At 42.6% G+C, this 22,546-nt stretch overlaps 1 protein-coding gene, 1 long non-coding RNA gene and 1 pseudogene across 5 annotated transcripts; 2 read left to right on the top strand and 1 right to left on the bottom strand.

Moving 5' to 3' along the window:
• Window positions 1-320: 320 nt before the first annotated feature.
• On the bottom strand, window positions 321-1,331 carry LOC135574790 (recQ-mediated genome instability protein 1-like; annotated as a pseudogene).
• Window positions 1,332-3,469: 2,138 nt separating this feature from the next.
• On the top strand, window positions 3,470-21,264 carry LOC115139776 (heterogeneous nuclear ribonucleoprotein K-like). Of its 4 annotated transcripts, none has more exons than XM_029677537.2 (17): window positions 3,470-3,574; window positions 5,190-5,258; window positions 5,371-5,524; window positions 9,312-9,409; window positions 9,625-9,681; window positions 10,610-10,653; window positions 11,989-12,061; window positions 12,230-12,343; window positions 12,581-12,709; window positions 12,818-13,146; window positions 13,313-13,366; window positions 14,662-14,704; window positions 15,737-15,752; window positions 18,661-18,693; window positions 18,832-18,899; window positions 19,109-19,278; window positions 19,894-21,264. In XM_029677537.2, exons 3-17 carry the CDS (start codon window positions 5,464-5,466, stop codon window positions 19,922-19,924), a joined length of 1,320 nt encoding a protein of 439 aa, XP_029533397.1. In that variant the 5' UTR covers window positions 3,470-3,574; window positions 5,190-5,258; window positions 5,371-5,463; the 3' UTR covers window positions 19,925-21,264. The 4 variants fall into 4 exon arrangements, with proteins under 4 accessions (XP_029533397.1, XP_029533395.1, XP_029533396.1 ...); XM_029677535.2 differs by having other exon boundaries at window positions 14,659-14,704; XM_029677536.2 differs by having other exon boundaries at window positions 5,187-5,258; window positions 14,659-14,704.
• Window positions 15,759-16,626, top strand: LOC115139777 (uncharacterized). The gene is made up of 2 exons (XR_003865158.1): window positions 15,759-16,119; window positions 16,279-16,626. It is a non-coding gene; the product is annotated as an uncharacterized LOC115139777 (long non-coding RNA).
• Window positions 21,265-22,546: the final 1,282 nt, after the last annotated feature.

Below are 22,546 nucleotides of genomic sequence, written 5' to 3'. Positions count from 1 at the left end.
ATTACTTCAAAATTGTAGAATAAAATACTGTCATACATTAGCAAAAGTTATTCTAATCTATCATCAGTGAGAGACAATATACAACAGTAGACCTACTATCAAAAACGTCCTTCTTAAACATACGTATTTTCATACTGTAATAAAGCTCTTGTTTCTTTATACACACAAAAAGCTAATTTCAGAATTCAGAATAATTTTAACAAAATGGTTTTAATCAAGAGTAGCCGAATGGCTGCATGAATTAACTTAACAACAGAGGTATCGTAAAGCACACTTGACAGTGGATTCAGGGCCAGACAGAGCTTTAAACCCACTTACAGCTAAGGCACCAAATTCCCCAGAGCCCAGTCATCAAAGTCCTCCACAGTCCACATCCCAGAGTCCTCCCGCCCATGCCTACCTTTCACTCGCTCCTCCAGGGCTCGGCAGTTCTCCTCTGTGACTGCATTAACCTTGAGGACCACAGCCTTCACGTCCAACCTCAGAGTCATTACACAGCACATGTCCACCAGGCCCTGCTAACACGCCTTCATCCCTGCGTCCATCTGGGCCAGGTCCAGCTTCAGCTTCTTGGCCACTGAGAACCCCAGCAGGCCCGTCAGAACCTGGTCTGAGAGGTCCACATCCATGTAACCCGTTTCGTCCGAAATGGAAGCACTGACTCGCCACTCCACCTTACTGTATTTGAGGTTCCCTTGCAGGGTGACAATGAAGGCTTTCTCATGCACCTCGCTCACTCACTCCAGCACACCCAAGGGGCTCACACTCTATTCCAGCAAACACAGGTAGGTAAATGGAGGTGAAGCAAGCATCACAATCGTCACACTCTCCGCAAAGGGTCGACTTGTTCCCTGTTCTCTGACACAGGTACTATCCAGTCTAGGCTCCTGTCTAGAAGCTTTTGGCTTAGGTGGAAAGAAGCAGTCCATGTCATCGTCTAAAGGTTGTCCCTTTGATTGTCCTTCCTATTGTTTGGCTGTTGGAATGGGCTCTCCTGGAAAATCACATTGTCAAGCTCATCCAGAGGAAGGTAATCAGTCCTCATCTGGGATGTCCACCATGTCCAGCTCAAGGGTCTCGTGGCATGAAGGGCTTCCGAGTGCAGAATCTGCAAGGCTTTCAAAGCACAGGCTCTGCAGCAAGGCAATTATGTAAGAGGCGGAGGATGCCTCACTGCGGGTTCCGTAACCACTCTCCAGGCTGGGTTCCACCCTCCACTCCACCTGCCCCTTCTGGGCCTCCAGGCTATCCAGCAGCTCCGAGTCATCTGGTTCCTGGTTGTCAGCCTTCTTTTTACCTGGTAGGGATGTGCTGGACTTCTGCCCAATCATTTGGTCAAGTGCCACAAAGAGGGAAATAGGCTAATTACAGTTGACCGAGAATAGAGCGGCATGGCTGGCACTTAACCCTAACCTGGGTATAATTTGTGGAACGAATCAACAGGAATCTGTTCCAAAAACGTTGTAAATAACAAGGTTGCCAACAAATAATGCATACAAAGTTGTATAGCGGCAGAATACGATACCGGGTAGGGCGTGGGCTAATTCATTCAGTTTTGCACTTAGCGTGTTTATTCCGAAAAATGTCTGCCCTCACTCTGGTAGCCTATTGGCAAACATTAAGAATAAGCTTTGTGGTGAGTTGTTGCCTATTTGGCAGCGATTTAGCTAACGTTAGGTGAATTGATCATGTTACTTTGTATGCGTTTGTTGACGACCTTGTACTTTAAAGTTTTTGGAACAGATTGTTGTTAGAACGTTCAACAAATTATACCCACCCCAAGCAAGTTAATGTTTCTGATATTTTTGGACTACTAAACAACTATTGTTTTAGAACCATGGAGATTTACCGCAAGTCGCAAAGAAAACAGGAGCTGCCTCCACTATTCCAGCACCTTTTCAACATCAACATCATCAAATCACCTATGCTGTCCACCATTCTGATTTGTGTGTTTGTGTGTGTGTTTGTGCAAGTAGAAAAAAAACTCACCCTACTTATAGAGAAATGCCAATCCCATACTCCCATCTTTCATGTTGACGAAACGGTCTATGACTCATACAGTACAAGCTTTATTTTTTTTGTTGTCCTAGGCTACCTGGCTAAAATGCTTGCTCGCTAGCCTAACTTCTTTGATGGCCAACGTTAGCTAGTTAACGTTAGCCTTCTACATCTAGCTACATATTAACCTTTCATCCTCTCAGTCCAGGGGCACAATGTACCGTACGAATTTATGGTGGGATCAGAATCGCCATTACAATCATTGGCCAGTACAGAGAATTAAGTAAAACCACAAGTCCAAACCCCTATCCCCATCTATGGCTAAGTTGGGAAAAGGACCATTTTAACTGGCTAGCTAGCCATCAGAGGACAACACTTTTTTTTGGTGCTCTAGGACCATTCACAGTTGAGCTCGCTCAGTTTAGCTCAATGCTGATTGGCTATTGTTTTCTACTTTTTTTAATCAAGTGAGGCCAAATGCTTGCTGGCTTCCCTTGCATTCAATGCTATGGGTGGCAACAATGTCATACTCTTCATGACCAGATAGAATCAGATAAATGGCCTTACACATGACATACAGAGACCGTAAGGCACTGTTTCGCTCGGATGCTGTCTCCAGTGAGATACATTCAGCCTCTTGTGAATTGAAGGAAAATTCCAAAAACACAGAGATTAAATATACATTATTTTATGTTTTTTGTGTGTCATTTTTGGTGTAAGACTGGCTTCCCTTGGCATCCATGAATACACGCCATTGCTTAGAAGTACTTTTCACATGCAAACTTTAAAAGTCTGAACTCAGAATCTAATATGCTTCCCAAAGATAACACGGTTGCTGTGTAGAAGGTTTATTTTGATTGGCGATTTTCTGCATTTATCAGTGCCATCAGGTAGTAGGCTGATTTCATTTGTGTCCATATACCAGTATTATTAGGGACATTGTTCTTCTTGCAAAGCATATATACTTTTTAATCGAAATATTATATTGTGTGCATGTAACCGTACTCATTGAGTGATAGTCATAAACCTTAATGTACGTTACAATGGTTTGGGTTAGTTCTGTATAATTGTAGCTATCTGCCCCAAAGTACAAGTGCAGCTGCTTTTTGGCGAATCGCCAAGGCGCCAAAAGTTGGAGGCATGGAGAGTCAAAATGTTTGTGGTGCTAAGGTTCCCATAATCATTTTTGGACTTCGCGCGAATCACACTAAATATGTGATATATCTACATGTTAGAACGATAATAGCATTAGCTAGCTACAACCCTATATGAACACAACTAGTAAGTATTTACATTATGATCAAGACTGAAAGTAAAGGACTGCTGCAAGTCAACCAAACTATTTCGGTACGGAAGATTGGTGGGAACAATATCTTCAGACCCGCCTCCATGATGTGAGTGACAGATGAGTTATCCAATGATTGCTACTTATTTACAATTCAATGTCTCTTTCCACCAATCGAAGCAGCTACCTCTTTCTTCAGATACCACATGATTTCTTAGCCATTTTTTGTTCTTGCGTTCTTCCTCAGCGAAGGGTCGAAAAGGAGTAGCAACGATACACGGTGTAGCGCAGGTCTGTTTTACACACATTTCGATGTATCTCTGCAACGAATAAGTCCGTCATTACATGTTGATGCGATGGTATAAGCAAACACATTTGAAAGCATTCGCGTATCTAGCTATACCATTTCCAACTAAGACAACTAAAGTAGCTGGTTAATTATTGTAGTTAGCGATCCAGTGTAGCAGGCTAGCTAGCATAGCTTACACAGCTAAATTTAGAAATGTATCAAGTGTAATTAGATATGGCTTTCAGAGCTTTATCCTAAAATACGATTGTGTTTCTTGTCCCTAACTAACGTTAACTACACTAGCTACATATTACTGTAGCAGTCCAACCGCTAACGTCGTTAGGTAACGTTAACATTAGCTAGTTACCTTAACTAGCTAGCCACCTTTACTAAATACTTTCACCAGCTGAATGAACTAAGTAGATTCCCAATATACTAGCGAGCTATGTTTTTCTCGTATACACAAGAGAACTAATAGCTAGCTAACGTTGTTTTCTCAAACCGTATGCGCACATATGGCCTAGGAAGCCGATAGTGGGCGCCATAATTCGCCACGGCACTGTCGTCTAGGACTGATGTGCATTCCCTGTATATGCTCTTGTCCCCCGGTGGACCATCCCGTAGACAAAGCATCCTCCATTCAGTTTGGAAAGGCATAATTTCCCTCAACTAGGAGAGCCGCCGGGGGGAATGTGTAGTCTTAATAAAACTAGATTTTCCACCACCATTTTCTGACAATTGAGGATGTGGTACACCCTTGGCCTGACGTGGTGTGCAACGTCCTAAACGAAACGTATTTGATTACAGTAAGACTACACATATTTTTTTCCCGGCGGCTCGCTATTAAAAATGGTGAGGAGGGATGTGATGCCTTGCAGCTTGAATGGAGGATGTTTTATGTACGAGCCGGTCCACGGGGGACACGAGTGTATTAACGAGAATGCACATCAATCCTAGACGATCATTGGATCAACGCTGTAGGCTAGCTCGCACCATTAATCCAAAAATAATACCAGATGAGCAAATGTATGATTGTAGCTAGCTATTTGTTTAATTACGATCAAGATAATTATCGGCGCGAGGTGATTCTGAGATGAGCCCTCGTTGCATTGTCATTTTGTCCCGACTCCGATATCATTGTGCCAGGTCGTATTATCAAATGCATCTGTTTCGTAACTTCACTCATGCATTGACTTTCTTTAGAATAATAAATTAAATGTGCATTATTTCTCATCAATTCAGTACGTGTGTCTTCTGGTCGCCTTCAGAATTGTATTAAAGGTCAGGGGCATATTCATTAAGCCAATTCTACTGCAAAATGTTTGTTTAACGAGACAGGGAGGGAACCTACCTAAATATGTCAAATAGAAATTCTAATTTTGCTCTGTTTGCTTCTTAAATGTTTTTTTGTAATGAATATGGCCAGTTCAAGATAATACATTAATTTGAATCAATGCTGTTCCTCATCACACCTTTTCATTTTGTGAATGTTGTCATTCATTGCCAAATGTTTATGCACCATTTATTACAATTTTATAATCGTAGCGGTGTGTTATACAATTATTCTTGGGTAGGTTATTTTTATGCCGCTAATCAACCTTTGCCTTTTTTCAGTAGGTTTGCAGCAGCTCTGAGACTTTGTTTCGTTCCGCCCATAACACGCCCATCTTCTCACCATAAATAGTGGTAAGTGTTGGTCACCAGTCTAGTCTCTCTCCTCTGTCGTACTTTGTTTCGTCAGTTCTGAAAACCCCAAACCCTGATCTCATCTCTTTCCCTCGACCATGTCCATCCACAGCCGGTCAGACAGAGGTGCCCGCTCCTCTCTCCCCGCTGTTACCTGCGACCAGGACCGAGGTGCCTGCCCTACCCAGCTCGGTGTTAGCCGACAATGGAGACAGAAATTGAGCAACAAGAAAAAGAGACCTCATTCAGCAACACAGAGACAAACGGTGAGTTGTAATCCTTTTGTGTATGAATTAAATAATTGTAACTGATCTAGAAAATGAATAAGAACAGTGTAGTTATTTTTTAAGCGGCGTGGTGCAAGGTTTATGCCCTCCTGTGTTTAAGACTTACTAATAATCCATGTCTGGTCGGAAATATAAACATTTCGATTCCTAAATTGAGGCTGCCAGATATGTGCCAAAAGAAAGTGCAGAGCAGTTTTAATATGTAAGGACAATGAGTGGGCTATTAGTATTACATGTATATCATTTCTACATCAACTGAATGCAGATCCAGAGAACCAGTCAGTGTGTGCAGGGCTCCAGACTAACATTTTCCCCCGGTGACACTAACTTTTTCAGTTGGTTGCACCAGCCTATGATTTGGTTGCACCATAGTTTTTTTTGCAATAGAACAACATAGTCATAATCACCTTCAAGTAATTCACAGTGCTTTAGACAGTGTACTAGACTATAGAGCTGGTAGGCTATTCAAGAAACAAGTTGTATATTTAACATGTCCAGGTAGGAATGCATTATTGAATATATTTTGATGTGGTATCTAATCCATTGATTGTCATGAATTGTGGGTTGACAGTAGGGTATTGTAATATTTTACTGTTAAAATAGGGCTCCAGAATTGTCTGTAGTTTGTTGTTCAATACAGGTGAATTTGTGTGTGTTTATGTCCACTAATTTATTTTGGGCTAATTCACCACATGAGGAAGTGAACTCAAAACACATTGGCAATACTGAACTAAAATATAAACACAACATGTAAAGTGTTGGTCCAATTTCTCATGAGCTGAAATAAAGATCCCAGAAATGTTCCATACGCACAAAACGCTTATTTAACTCATTGTGTGCACAAATGTGTTTACATCCCTTTAAGTGAGCATTTCTCCTTTGCCAAGATAAACCATCCATTTGACAGATGTGGCATATCAAGAAGCCGATATAAACAGCATGGTCATTACACAGGTGCACCTTGTGTTGGGACAAACGGCCACTCTATAATTGGCAGGTTTGTCACATAAAACAATGCCACAGATGTCCAAAGTTTTGAGGGAGCGCGCAATTGGCATGTTGACTGCAAGAATGTCCAACAGAACTGTTGCCAGAGAATTAAATGTTAATTTCTCTACCATAAGCCACCTCCAACGCCGTTTTCGAGAATTTGGCAGTACATGCAACTGCAGACCAAGTGTAACCACGCCAGCCTAGGACCACGACATCTGGCGTCTTCACCTGTGGATCCTCTGAAGAGGGAAAGTGGGGGTGCTGAGGTGCATTTCTGTTTGTAATAAAGCCCTTTTGTGGCAAAAAAAACACATTCTGATTGGATGGGCCTGGCTCTCCAGTGGGTGGGCCTATGCCCTCCTAGGATCACCCATGGCTGCGCCCCTGCCCAGTCGTGATATCCATAGATTAAGGCCTAAGGAATTAATTTCAATTGACTGATTTTCTTCTGTGAATTCTACTCAGTAAAATCTTAGAATTGTTCCATGTTACAAATAAATTTTTGTTCAGTATAAATCATTAACACCAAATATAATGCCTACTACTAGTAGTCATGTATTAATCTAACAGTACATTTAATGTCCTCATGCTTGGTAAACAGTAGCCACAGCAGCCATTATGGAATGGCATGTTGCGCTGAACAACAAAGGAGCTGATTGGCTGACACTGCCATTCCAAAATGCCGGCGGTGGCTACTGCTAGCTAGCATGAGAACAAAAAGGGATGTTTTCTGGAAAAACGAGTATTTCAATCTTCTCATGGTATCAGTTTGGATGTAGGTGAAATACAGCGGCACATCCCATCCCTGGGTTGAGGTATGTTTCGGACCCATATCTCGGGCGGGCTCTGCGGTGTCTTAATCTAACCATGATTGCATTCCAACCTCAGTGCGCTCAGTGTAAAACAAGCATAATGGTTGGGTCGGAATCTGCTGGCTATTATTGAGCTCAATATAAAATATTGAGAAATAGATATTATACCCACATAAAGCTGGACATCCTCTCGTCAACGGTTTCAACAGTAGTTGCTTCTACAGCTGTGTTTTACCTGCAATTGGATTTTGAAATGTTATACCATCAGAACCCTCCTTTGTTTTGTGTGTGTGGGGAGCGCACATCAAGGAAAAGGAAGAGAGATTGGCTCACTCATCACTAGAGGTCGACCGATTATGATTTTTCAACGCCGATACCGATTATTGGAGGACCAGAAAAGCCAATACCGATTAATCGGACGATTTCTTTATAAAAATAGATAAAAAATATTATTTATTTTTTACATTTATTTGCAATAATGACAATTACAACAATACTGAATGAACACTTATTTTAACTTAATATAATATATCAATAAAATCAATTTAGCCTCAAGTAAATAATGAAACATGTTCAATTTGGTTTAAATAATGCAAAAACAAAGTGTTGGAGAAGAAAGTAAAAGTGAAATATGTGCTATGTAAGAAAGCTAACGTTTCAGTTCCTTGCTCAGAACATGAGAACATATAAAAGCTGGTGGTTCCTTTTAACATGAGTCTTCTATATTCCCAGGTAAGAAGTTTTAGGTTGTAGTTATTATAGGAATTATAGGCCTATTTCCCTCTATACCATTTGTATTTCATTAACCTTTGACTATTGGATGTTCTTATAGGCACTTTAGTATTGCCAGTGTAACAGTATAGCTTCCGTCCCTCTCCTCGCTCCTTCCTGGGCTCAAACCAGCAACACAACGACAACAGCCACCATTGAAGCAGCGTTACCCATGCAGCGCAAGGGGAACAACTACTAGAAGGCTCAGAGTGAGTGACGTTTGAAACGCTATTAGCGCGCGCTAACTAGCTAGCCATTTCACTTCGGTTACACCAGCCTCATCTCGGGAGTTGATAGGCTTGAAGTCATAAACAGCGCAATGCTTGACGCACAACGAAGAGCTGCTGGCAAAACTCACGAAAGTGCTGTTTGAATGAATGTTTACGCGCCTGCTTCTGCCTTCCACCGCTCAGTCAGATACTTAGATACTTGTATGGTCAGTCAGATTATATGCAACGCAGGCCACGCTAGATAATATCTAGTAATATCATCAACCATGTGTAGTTAACTAGTGATTATGATTGATTGTTTTTTATAAGGAAAGTTTAATGGTAGCTAGCAACTTACCTTGGCTTACTGCATTCGCGTAACAGGCAGTCTCCTTGTGGAGTGCAACGAGAGAGAGGCAAGTCGTTATTGCGTTGGACTAGTTAACTGTAAGGTTGCAAGATTGGATTACCCGAGCTGACAAGGTGAAAATCTGTCGTTCTGCCCCTGAACGAGGCAGTTAACCCACCGTTCCTAGGCCGCCATTGAAAATAAGAATGTGTTCTTAACTGACTTGCCTCGTTAAATAAAGGTATACAATTTTTTTTTAAATCGCAACCAAAAATACAGATTTTCGATTGTTATGAAACCTTGAAATCGGCCCGAATTAATCTGCCATTCCGATTAATCGGTCGACCTCTACTCATCACAGCAGCAGGGTCCAGTGAAACAGTTACTTCGAAACTTGCGTGAAGGGAATCATGAGGATAATGCACTTTACTGTTTGACCAAATCGTGGTTTTAGCTGCCTGAAAAAATAGGACTTTTTAAACTTTTGATTGGGGTGACCAGCTCGTTCCCATGTGACCCAAAAACAATGTAACTTGCGAAGTCAAAAGGTTGAAAAATACGACTAAACGGTCACATTCTGGGGCCCTGGTGTGTGTGTGAGAGAAAGATTAGACTCTGTTTTTCATTCTCAGGTAAGCGTCCCACAGAGGACGCGGAGGAAGAGCAGTCCTTTAAGCGCTCCAGGAACACAGACGACATGGTGGAGCTCCGCATACTCCTTCAGAGCAAAGTCAGTCCTCTTTCTCTTCCTCATTCACAATCCCCTGCCTACCTTCAACAGACACAATCTCTTCAGTGACTTAGCCTCCTATGTAGCCTATCTTTTTCCCCTCCCCAGTTATCTATTTAACCTTTTTTTTGACAAGATCTATGGAGGATATTTTTTAAACTTTGTTATATCACAATAAGTTAGGTATCATCTGACTTTTTTTTTCTCCGGTTCAGAATGCAGGAGCAGTGATTGGGAAGGGTGGTAAAAACATCAAATCCCTGCGCACAGACGTGAGTACATTTACACCACTCTTTTTGTCTGGGAATTTACAGTACCCCCCCCCTTCCGTGGTTGTACTTTGGGAGTGTCTGATTTGACTAGTTTGTCTCAACTTTTGCATACAATCTAAATTGGTAGGTTGGGCTTAGGAAAATGGGTCTTGTTAACTATGGTTGGGGGAAGTAAGTCATCATTCGAAAGTGTAATGTCTTATCAAAATGCCCCCCCGCCTCGCCTAATCGATACGAAACCCATGGCCTTTTTAGCTGAAATGTATTTTTGTTTGCGTAATGAATAGTGATATTACTACCAGCCATCAGCACCGCTAAGACTGTCATTAATGCTTGAGTGGGCCCAGTGTATTTTAGGGTGGAGCTGTTATAGCACCCGACACCAATTCAACCTATAGGAAATGTCTTGTATATAAACAGCCTGGCCAATTCTCAACTAATTTCATGTCATTACCCCGCTCTCTTTCTCCACCTTCCATCATTCTCCACTCTTCTCCCTCTCTCCTCTACCGCTATCCCTCTTTCTCATCTCCCTGTCTACATCTCCCTCTCCTTTTCTGACTCCATTCTACCCCCAAACTATTTCTCTCTACCTGAATACCTTTGTCTCCTCTTCTATCTCCTTCTGTTCTTTAAAAAAAAAAAAAAACATTCTGAGAGAATATCAAAATGAAGAATATTAGCCTGTATTAAAATGTATTCCTCTTCCCCCTCCCTCTTCCCTCTCCTGTTTTTTATTTTTGTTTATTTTTGCCCACTTCCTCTGTTGCCCATGTTCTGGATCGCCCCTCCTGCGCCCGCCCACCTGACACCCTGGCTGGCCCTGCCCATAATCGTGCCCCTCCCTAAATGGGCGCCTTACTTCATTGACATCTGTGTGCTCGAATGGCCCTGGCCCCTGCCCATGCCACGCCCACGGCCCTTGCAGTTCAATGCCAGTGTGTCAGTCCCAGACAGCAGTGGGCCTGAGCGGTATGTCCCTAAGCTCCTCCCTCTCACTGCCTGACTTCAGAAAATAAACAAACCTGCCTCTGTTCCTGTGACAAACATGTCAACTTTTGTTCAGTGACAGCATTATAAGCCTCTGTTTTCAGTGAGGGTTTCAACAAATACTTTAAACCTGCCTTTGTTCTAGTGACGGTATTTCAACATTCTATTTTATTTCAATGACAGTATCTCTCCCTTCAACGTTCCTCATCTCCCTCCTTCCCCTCTCAGAGTTGGTGTACTGGTCTGTTTTAGCTTCTCACATTCCCCTCCTACCATCTTCCTCTTAATTATTACCACAGATCTTTTTTAGGGGGTGGGGGGGTTGGACCACTATAATTACGTAAGACTTATTCCAGGCAGAGCTGCTAGGGTTCAAGTGTTGTATGTCTTTTTCCCTTCTTTACTCTCCATATTACCTTTGCCGTAGATGGAACTGTTGAAAGTTAACTTATTTGTCACCTCATCCCTGTGACCCATGTCGCTCCTCCTTGCCTTCCCTCAACATCCTCCTGTCCATTGGTGGGAGCATAACGCACTGTTACCCTGCCATCTCTCACCCATCTTTAAGTTTACTTTAAACTGTTCCTTGTTTGATTATTTTGATTAGCATAGCGTACTACTGTCATTTTTTTATTGACCTTTTGTTCTTTTTTTGTGTGTTTTTTCTCCCCCATGTTGTGTTACAATACAATTGCATTAGTGCTCTGGCAGCAGGCACCATCGGTGCAAACCGCCACCGCCCCCCAACCTTTCCTTCCTTCCTTACCCCCCCCCCCCCACACACACACACACACACACTTCCAGTGGTCACTAAAACACACCTGCTTTCTTTGGGTTCCTTTTACCTGTTTAACAAAAAAATGGTGGTCTCCTTTGTCAGACACACTGGGGGGGTTAATTTTCTTTATTTGTGTATTTATGGATACCTGCTGATATGTTATAGATATAAATTGATAATGGGGTATTCTGTCCTCTTATTCCTCTGTTGTAATTTGAATGGGGTTTGCACATAGAAACAGAATTACTACATATGGCCGCTGGTCCAATCATCACAGAACATTGACTTGAATGGGAATGTCCATTCTAGTAATTCTATTTCTATGGGACTGTACCACAACAGCTACCCGGTTAACCCCCACGGCTGGGACCGGATGAAAGGGGGGGGGTCTTCATTTATTGTCAGATGTTATGGTTGAAGTTCTGCTGAGGGAGAGGCAACCTTGGTTTTGAAATACTGTTTCTTTCCTCTCTAACACCTGGTCACCATTTGATTGGTCCCCCTGGGAATATCCTGCGCTGTGATTGGTGGCTCTAAAGCATTCTGAGCATCAGTGCTGAAATCGAGACCGTGGGAGAGATCCTCCTCAAGATCATCCCTACTCTGGAGGAGGTGAGCCTGCGGTTGGAGATGAGGGAGAATGAGACCAGCATTATTGCTGCCTATATTTTTCAGTTATAGTCCTGTGTGGTACTACTAGATATTGAGTGTGCAGATAAAACAAAACATACCATTTCCATTGGGATATAGATATAAAATGCTAAAGTTTTACCCCCCTAGTACCAACAGTATAATGGAATGGACTTTGACTGTGAGCTGAGGCTACTGATCCACCAGAGCCTGGCAGGTAGCATCATTGGTGTGAAGGGAGCCAAGATCAAAGAGTTACGAGAGGTACAGTTATGCGCTCTGAACTACTCCCACTCTTTTCTCCTCACCTGGGTCAAGTCCAGTACATTTTTAAAATACTTGATGGGCCTACTACCTGAACTTGTCCAATAAGAATGCAAATGTTTTACTCTCGTTTAGAGCTTATTGAAGGTGACCCTGATTCAGTCTTTCTGTGGGTTCATCTCAGTCCTAAGGCCTTGCTTTGTCTAATTTGACCTGTGTTGACTCTGACTGTTGTAGAACACCCAGACCAGCATCAAGCTGTTCCAGGAATGCTGTCCCCAGTCCACGGACCGCGTGGTTCTGGTCGGCGGCAAGTCTGAGCGCGTCGTTGAGTGCATCAAGATCATGCTGGAGCTCATCGCTGACGTTGGTGCTCTTATCAAACTGTTGGTTCTGTTGTCGAACCATTTGACTGAGCTGTAAATACCACAGCCAGCCGACTGTAGAAATGATGTATGATCCTATCCCCGTCAGGCTCCCATAAAAGGGCGCGCCCAGCCCTACGACCCCAACTTCTACGACGAGACATACGACTACGGCGGCTTCACCCTGATGTTTGAGGAGCGCGGGGGTGGCGGCAGCCGGCGCCCCATGGGGGGCTTCCACATGCGAGGGGGACGAGGTGGCGGAGGTTTTGACCGAGGGCCCTCTGGACGAGGGGGTCGAGGGGGGCCCATGCCCCCTGCCCGCAGGGACTACGAAGAGATGAGCCCCCGCCGTGGACCCCCGCCTCCCCACCCAGTGAGAGGGGGGAGGGGTGAGAGTCGTGACCGCAACCTGGCCCCACCACACAGAGGAGGAGGGTAAGAGAGCTTCACCATCGCTCATCTCCATTTCTTTTTCCCTACACCTCTTTCTATCCATTTTGCTTTGTCTACATCAGTTTGCGCTCAAAAGTGCAGGGACATATGGTCTTTCATTCATAGTGTGTGTGGGCTCGTGTGTGTTCCATTTCCACGTTGTTTGCAGAGATGACCAGTACTCCTATGACTCCTATCGGGGCAGTGCAGATGCCAGACCCAAGTAAGTCCTTTTCCAGCCTTGTAGGCCACTGGTCTGGAGTCAGTGAGTACGGTTACATGCAACAAAATGCCATTATTGTGGATATTCAGATTAATATAAAAGTTTGATTAAAACGTTACATAGAGTTCCAGTCAAAAGTTTGGACACGCCTACTCATTTCAGGGTTTTTCTTTATTTTTTACTATATTATAGAATAATAGTGAATACATCAAAACTATGAAATAACACATGGAATCATGTAGTAACCAAAAAAGTGTTAAACAAATCTAAATATATTTTATATTTGAGATTCTTCAAAGTAGTCACCCTTTGCCTTGATGAAGGCTTTGCACACTCTTAGCATTCATCAAGGCAAAGGTTGGCTACTTTGAAGAATCTCAAATATAAAATATATTTTAATATGTTTTGGTTACTACATGATTCAATGCGTGTTATTTCATAGTTTTGATGTCTTCGCTATTATTCGACAATGTAAAAAATGGTTTTAAAAATGAAGAGAAACCCTGGAATGAGTAGCTGTGTCTAAACTCTTGACTGGTACTATACTTTGTCAGGAGGATCTCTGTAATAATACTGTTTACATGAACACATCTGAAATCAGGGTACTTGATGCCACTGATAAATGCAGAAAATCGGTAATCAAAATAAACATTCTACTATGTTGTTTTTTGTGACTCATATTTTCGGAGTTTATATAACGTTTCAATGTGAACTACTTTTAAGACGCGTACATTGTTGTTCCGAACTCACTTCACTCGCTCTGAAAACCCCCTGAAGTGAGTTCGGAACAATTGAATGTACGCGTCTTAAAAGTAGTTCACAGCTCGCTTGGCTGGTACATGCGCAGAACAAATGCACGGCTGGAACGCCGATTTTTCTTCACATTTCCTAATAATTTGAAAGATTGCTCAGAAAACCAGGTTTTAATCGGCTTATACTTACTTCGATTTTGACTTTACGCAAATTAAGATAAGCCGAGTAAGGTTTTTACATGACTACTACATAATCTGCCTACTGTTATAATCTGGTTAATATTTAATTACTACTTTGCATGTAAACGTCCTCAGTCGGTGCTGTGGTCAGTCAGTCTAGCCTGAGTCTGTTCCTCTGATTACTGGCCTCGTCAGTGTTTCAGCCCTGCCATTAGTCTGTCAACACCGCTCACTTTTGTGTTCTACATGGGTCTGTGAATGTGTGTGGTTTGACTTGGATCAGAGAGCTGCTGAAAAGCCCCTCTGCCATGTCAATATTTTTCTCAAGTCAGACTTTCATTTTCTCTGTCTTTCTCTTAGCAGTGACCGAAGAGGGAGACCAGGAGATCGCTATGGTGATAACATGGTTAGTGACCCTTAACTAAATGCATGTCGCTGTCGTCTTGGTATCTATTGGCAGAAGCATCATATGCTGAAACAATTGTTGGTCTTTCCTAGACAATGATTGTGATTGCCTGATAATAACCTCATCGCCATGGCCACAGCTAACCCCACTATAAAACCCAACAACGCCTTTACCACTAACATGTAATAAACATTACTTTACCATAGTTAACCATATGACCAAACCATAAACACAGGTAATGGGTAACTTCAGTAATAATTACCCATACCACCATGACCACTACCATCTATGTAATTGTGGTTGGGGGGGGTTGCTAGGTGTTAATAATAATGCTTTGTTGACAGACTGGTAGGTTATCTTTGAGAGCTGGCAGGATACTGCCTCCGGTTGCTCGGCAACTGATTTTTGAATCGCTTGTTGCCCTGGTGACTGAGCAGCTGAATAGCAGGTGAAAGCTGTGGAGTGAGTGGCGGATGGATGCAAGCGGAGAAGGGGGCAGGGGTCTCCAGCATCAAATAGGGGCTTTTGTACGAACTGGACTCCTCAACCCTGACTTGATCGGAGGGATCGATAGTTACATATCACAATATTATTTTGGACAATATTATATTGATACTTTGACTCCAAGTGTCGTTGTTTTATTTTACGCTACCATGTTGCTAAACTCTGCAATTTTTTTTTGATTCTATAGCATGTTCTCCGTCTTCTTTTTAAATAGTGAGCCAATAGCACTTTTTTTCCATGGCTGATCAAAAATGTATTTTCTAATCCTCCGGTCTCTCTGCACCAGACTTACAGTGATCAATATGTTTGGACATCAAATCGCAGTATCGAATTGCACTACATATAGAATTATGAGAATCAATACATAATGTATCGGCACCTAAGTATCGAGGTAATATTATATCTTGAGGTCCCTGCCCTAGTCCTGATCATGCAAGGCCAGGGTTGCTTGCATCCATGAGTGTATACAACAAATCACAAGGGAATGTGTGTTTAACCCTGCTCTCCCTCTGTTTTCTCTTTCTCCAGGGTGGGGGTGGATATGGTGAGTTGTTCCGATCTCCCTATGTGGATCTGTCTGAGTTCAGTTTGTCATGCTGTCCCCGTGGCACAATAGTATTTCATTTGTAAAGCGCATATCCCATTCGCAATGCGTATCCGGTAGAAAACGAACCAAACCAAATTCAACGACAAAACATCAAAAAGTAGGATCATTTCAATACAATAAACCATTACCTGCTAATAAAAAATAGAACAGATTAAGCAATCAAAGATTAAAAGCTAGCTTGAAAGTGTAGGTCTTTAAATGTGTTTTAAACAAGGAAATGGAAGCTGCCTCCTTGACATGCAGGTAGAGCGTCCCAGACCTCAGGAGCCACATGTGAGAAGGCCTTATCACCCGTACTGCACAGGTTTGTGTCCAGGCAGTTTGAGTCTGGTTATCGTAGCGGTGTGCTGGGGAATAGTTCTTTAGAATTTGGCATATGCATTTAGAAGTTGGCATATGCATCACCCTTGAGGGCCTTTTAAGGTGAGCAGCAGAATCTTAAATGTGATCCTGTATTGAACAGGAAGCCAATGGAGGCTTTGTGAGCGCATCCTGGCAGCTGCGTTCTGGATCATCTGGAGTTGACAGGAGCCTTAATGTCAGCAGTGCCGAGATGTTACAAGGGCATGCACACACTTCTCAGCATCCACAGTGAACAAGAAAGACCTGATACAAGGTGGCAAAATTACACTTTATGTTGCGAATGTGTGCTTCAAATAAGAGGCTAGAGTCAAAAATTACACACAGGTTTCTGGCAGTGGGGGAAGCTGTGATGGAGTCATCATCCAGAGGAAGGGAGAATGTGCTCATTTTGCTCTGTGTACTCTTAGAGCAAATAAACACAAGCTCTGTTTTGCTTTTGGAAGTTCAACTGCATCCATCTCTTGATTGCATCTAGACAGTCTGTTAGTTTGATTGTTAGTCTGACTTGTCCTCACATTTGTGTCATCAGTGTAAAAATTCAAGTTTAGTCCAAATCTCCGTATAAGTATACCAAGTGGCAGCGTGGGTGTGTATAGAGAACAGGAGTGGCCCCATAGCAGAGCCCTGTGGAACCCCTTGAGTGACTGGCAGGGTTGGATCACAAATTCTTGTTTGTAAGTCAGGAGCTAAACCACAGGAGTGATGTGCCAGAGAATCCAAACTAGTTCATAAGTCTGCTGATAATCGCATGATTCTCTGTGACAAAGGCTGCTGTGATGTCCAAAAGTAAAAAAAGATGCTAGTGTCTCCATCAGCTGTAATCAAGAAGTAATGTGTAACTTTTACCAGGGCTGTCTCTCTGCTGTGCTGTACATGCAACCCGGACTGGAAGGGTTCATGGAGATTGTTGGTTAAAGGTAGTTCTGTAGCTCTATTGAGATCACACGTTCAAGGATCTTTGATAGAAAAGGGTAGGTTGGAAACAGTGGTGGGAAAAGTACCCAATTGTCATATTTGAGTAAAAGCAAAGATATGTTAATAGAAAATGACTCAAGTAAAAGTGAGTCACTCAGTTAAATTCTACTTGAGTAAAAGTCTAAAGGTATTTTAAATACACTTAAGTATAAATAATTTCTTATATTAAGCAAACCAGATGGCACCATTTTCTTTTTTTAAATTACAGATAGCCAGGGGCACACTCACCACACTCAGACATAATTTACAAACAAAGCATTTGTATTTAGTTAATCTGCCAAATCAGAGGCAGTAGGGATGACCAGGGATGTTATCTTTTTAAGTTTCCTGTCCTGCTAAGCATTCAAAATATAAGGAGTACTTTTAGTTGTCGGAAAATGTATGGAGTAAAAAGTACATTTTCTTTAGTAATGTTATGAAGTAAAAGTTGTCAAAAAAAATAGTTAAGTACATATACCAAAAACAACTACTTAAGTAGTGCTTGAAAGTATTTTTTACTTAAGTACTTTACACAACTGGTTGGAAATTGGTCTGTAATTGCTTAGGGTGTTAGGTCCAGGTTTTTTCAAGATTTGTATAATGGAGGCAGTTTTCAGGGAATTGGGCACAGTGCCTGAATTAAGTAATTCATGATTTTGGTTATAGTTGGACTGAGAAGAGTGAGGCTGGATTTTGCTTTGGCAATAGGGTCGAAGGGGCAGGTAGTTGACCTCATATTTTGGACAATTTCAGAGACCGATGTTGGGCTTGTCCTTGACAATTTGTTGAAACTGCAACTAGGAGGCTCAGTATGAAGCATAGGGGCACACCCCAAGCAAGTGGTAGTTTGTACAGTGCGGTACTTAATTTTGAATTGGAAAAAATCAAGAAAACTCCTCCATCGAGCAATGCAACAGTAATCTGGGGGTTTACATTTCTATTCGGACAGAAAATAGCATTCTGGGGTTTCCCCTCACAATTTGCAATGCGACTGCGTGCAGTGTTCAGTATCTCTGTATGCAATCTGATGATATACCAGGGCTTGGGCATGCATAGTTGGGTTTGTTTTTCCTCCAACTTCTTTCCAGTTTACACCGAGCAGCTTTCATTGAACGTAGAGGGCCAGTGGTTCTCCAGTGTATGTTATGGAACCTGATTTCAGCTGGTCTACTGTACCAAGCTAGACATTTTATTGTTATTTTTATTTGGGCAGGGTAGTAGTCTCTTTTACAAGGGAACCCTGTATGACTGACAGTTACACAATCAAGGCAGCATATAATATAATACTCAACAGGCTTGAGTGTATTGTTTTGCACCAGTGTACTTGTCGACTATCTTTGTTTTGTCATTTCGACTGTTTATTGGAAGATCCTCTTTGAAACGTGTTGGCCTGCTCTGTATCAGGTTGGTAAATACGTGTTTGTTTATGGTGCCAGTCTGCAGTGGATGTGTACATTTTAGCATATTTTCTTCAAAAAAAAACCTTTCCCTAATTGTAGCTCTATTTTCTCTCTCGCCTTTCAAACAGATAACAACTCTTCCTGGGACTCCTATCAGTCTGGTGAGTCTGTAGAAGCACTTCCCACAGCTTGGTATTCAATATGTTAGGTTATGGTGTTGTTAGAGCCTAAACACTTCCTCAAGCTGTTTCTCTGATCTCTCCTTGTGTGTATGTCACTGTATGCACCGTGTGTGTTAGGTGGACGCGGTTCCTACAATGATATGGGAGGGCCAGTCATCACCACACAAGTGACGATCCCTAAAGATGTGTGTATAACCAGAAGAGGGGGGACTCCCCATTTACCTCTCACACACACCGACACACTATGTTCTCACACAGCAATGGCTCGGCCTGTCTCGCCCTCCATGGCCTATGAAACCCTTATGCAACATTCACACGCACACACAGAACACACTTTTTCTGTATTTTCACACTATTGTGCACGACATTCAGTTGACCCTGGTGTTTTCTACAGCTGGCCGGCTCCATCATCGGTAAGGGAGGTCAGAGGATCAAACAGATCCGGCATGAGTCTGGCGCCTCCATTAAGATCGACGAGCCACTGGAGGGTTCTGAGGATCGCATCATCACCATCAGCGGCACCCAGGACCAGATCCAAAACGCTCAGTACCTATTGCAGAATAGGCAAGTTCTGGACGCCCTCTGAGGGAATAGAGTTTCATGTCTGCCTTTTCTATACCTTCCTGTTTTTATAGCCACATTTTTATCTCAAAATATATATGTGTAGATATATATTTTTCTACCTCCTTTTAATCTCTTATTGTATTTGTCTCTGCTGATGTTGACTAACCTCTCTCTTCCCATGCAATGTGAAAGTAGTTTCAGCTTCCTCTTGTGAAATGTCTGTATTAAAATCTACACAATTTGTACAAAATACTTGTACAAGTATTCTTATATTGATACAAAATTGTAGGTCAATATTTGTTTGTGTTAATCATTCAACATGTCATATTTTTGAAGAATATGATCGGTGAAATGTTTGGTTTTATGACCTAAGAGCCTTTTCGGTGTGAAGCAGGGAGTGGACTTCTTCCCTGCCTGTTGCTGTGTGGAAGACTAGTGATTTTGTTGTTTTTAGTTAGATGAATCGACAACAAATCACAGTCTGCCAAACGGCACAGGCTCCTCCTCTTCTGTCTCCCCGGCAACCGTCAGCGTGTCTCGTTGCGCAGATGTTGAAATGCTAACGCTGCCTCGTAGCCATGGTGACTAACCTTGTCTCCCTTCCTCCTCCCCCAGCGCACTGCACCTGCTCGGACACCAGGACTAACCCTCGCCTCCGACTAGGCCCGCATCACGTGCTCTCTCCCCATCTCAGACTCTCCCAACCCCCTCTCCCACCCTCAACCACCTCTCCCACCCCCAACCCCTCTATATCTTTATTGACTCCTGTGAATTTTCTTTTTACTCTTTCAGTGTGAAGCAGTACTCTTGTCAGTTCCCCTAAACCAGGAGACTCAGATTGAAGCAAATCCCTCACATCCCCATCTTATTGTCCCGGTTTGTGGGCATTTTGTTAATTTTTTTATTTTAAGGTCCAACATTCCTATGTTAAATGTAGACGTTCTGCATTTTTTTGTGTAGTTCTCTACTCCATCTCTTGTATTTGTATAAAATAAAACATTTGTCAAAATATTTGGAGTCTCCTGACAGACAAGTGAACATTATCTTTATTTTTGGATGGGTTGATTTCTATTGGTGTGTTTGTCAGTAGAGTACGACTGTCCCATGTGTGTGTTTTCTTTCTGTCGGTATTGGAGTTACTCACACACACACCTTACCACCACTCACACACACACCTTACCACCACTCACACACACACCTTACCACCACTCACACACACACCTTACCACCACTCACACACACCCCTTACCACCACTCACACACACCCCTTACCACCACTCACACACACCCCTTACCACCACTCACACACACCCCTTACCACCACTCACACACACCCCTTACCACCACTCACACACACCCCTTACCACCACTCACACACACCCCTTAACACCACTCACACACACACACCTTACCACCACTCACACACACACCTTACCACCACTCACACACACACCTTACCACCACTCACACACACACACTTTACCACCACTCACACACACCTTACCACCACTCACACACACACCCCTTACCACCACTCACACACACCCCTTACCACCACTCACACACACCCCTTACCACCACTCCGTGCAACATGCAGAATGTACGCCTTCGTTTTTTTTTTAAGGAACATTTTATTTTATGATTTAAAAAAATAAATGTAGAAAATTGTAATTTGTCATGTTTTTAATTTGAATGAAATGTTTCAGGATGTATCGGGGTGACATGGGGATTATACACAAGTATTCTTATTATTCATCACATTTCCTGGCTGTACACTTTTGTAGGACTGTTTTTTTTTTTTGTCTTGGCGATATAGTCATGCCATAAAGCCTGCTTTATTAGCCATGCTGAACAGTCCTTATTTTTGGCATGGGACATGGTAATATGGTTACAAGCAATGTCTGGTGTATGCATCTCCTAGTGGGTTAGGCTTTTCTTCTAGAATCCTTTTTTAAAGTTAAAAATAAAAATAAAGATTGAAACGTCTGCAGATGCTTGGCTAAGTCTTATGGAGATCCTGCTTAGTAATGTTCTTGATGTAGCCAATGTCCCTCTGACATTCCTGTGACCCCATAGGTCAAAGAAATACTTCAGCCTGGCCCATGACCTGCTGTAGAGAAAATGGCTGTCTTTTTATTTTATTTAAATAGGAAAGTAGGTTAAGAACAAATTATTTACAATGACGGCCTACCAAAAGACAGAAGGCCTCCTGCAGGGACAGGGCTGGGATAAAAAGAATATACATATATATGACAAAATGCACATCACAACGAAAGACAACACAATAGTACATCAAGATAGACCGAAGACGACAACATAGCAAGGCAGCAACACAGCATGCTAGCAACACAAAACATGGTACAAACATTGGGCACAGACAACAGCACAAACGGCAAGAATGTAGAGACAACAATACATCACGCAAAGCAGCCACAACTGTCAGTAAGAGTGTCCAGGATTGAGTCTTTCAATGAAGAGACTGAGATAAAACTCCAGTTTGAGTGTTTGTTGCAGCGAGCTGAAAAGAGGAGCAACCCAGGGATGTGTGCTTTGGGGACCTTTAACCGAATGTGACTGGCAGAACGGGTGTTTGTATGTGGAGGATGAGGGCTGCAGTAGATCCCCCAGATAGGGGGAAGTGAGGCCTAAGGGTTCTATAAATAAGCATCAACCAGTGGGTCTTGCAACAGGAATACAGAGATGACCAGTTTACAGAGGAGTATAGAGTGCAGTGATGTGTCCTATAAGGAGCATTGGTGGCAAATCTGATGGCCAAATGATTAAGAACATCTAGCCGCTCGAGAGCACCCTTACCTGCTGATCTATAAATTATGTCTCCGTGATCTAGCATGGGTAGGATGGTCATCTGAATCAGGGTTATTTGGGCAGCTGGGGTGAAAGAGGAGCGATTACGATAGAGGAAACCAAGTCTAGATTTAACTTTAGCCTGCAGCTTTGATATGTGCTGAAAGGACAGTGTACCGTCTAGCCATACTCCCAAGTACTTTTATGAGGTGACTACCTCAAGCTCTAAACCCTCAGAGGTAGTAATAACACCTGTGGGAAGAGGGGCATTCTTCTTACCAAACCACATGACCTTTGTTTTGGAGGTGTTTAGAACAAGGTTACGGGTTGAGAAAGCTTGTTGTAGAGCATTTAACACAAAATCCAGGGAGGGGCCAGCTGAGTATAAGACTATCATCTGCATATAAATGGATGAGAGAGGTTCCTACTGCCTGAGCTGTGTTGTTGATGTAAATTGAGAAGA

The sequence above is a fragment of the Oncorhynchus nerka genome, linkage group LG13, assembly GCF_034236695.1.
Source record: "Oncorhynchus nerka isolate Pitt River linkage group LG13, Oner_Uvic_2.0, whole genome shotgun sequence".
Taxonomy (NCBI): domain Eukaryota; kingdom Metazoa; phylum Chordata; class Actinopteri; order Salmoniformes; family Salmonidae; genus Oncorhynchus; species Oncorhynchus nerka.
Note: the sequence above shows the minus strand (reverse complement) of the source record. Positions and strands in the feature narration are given on the sequence as shown.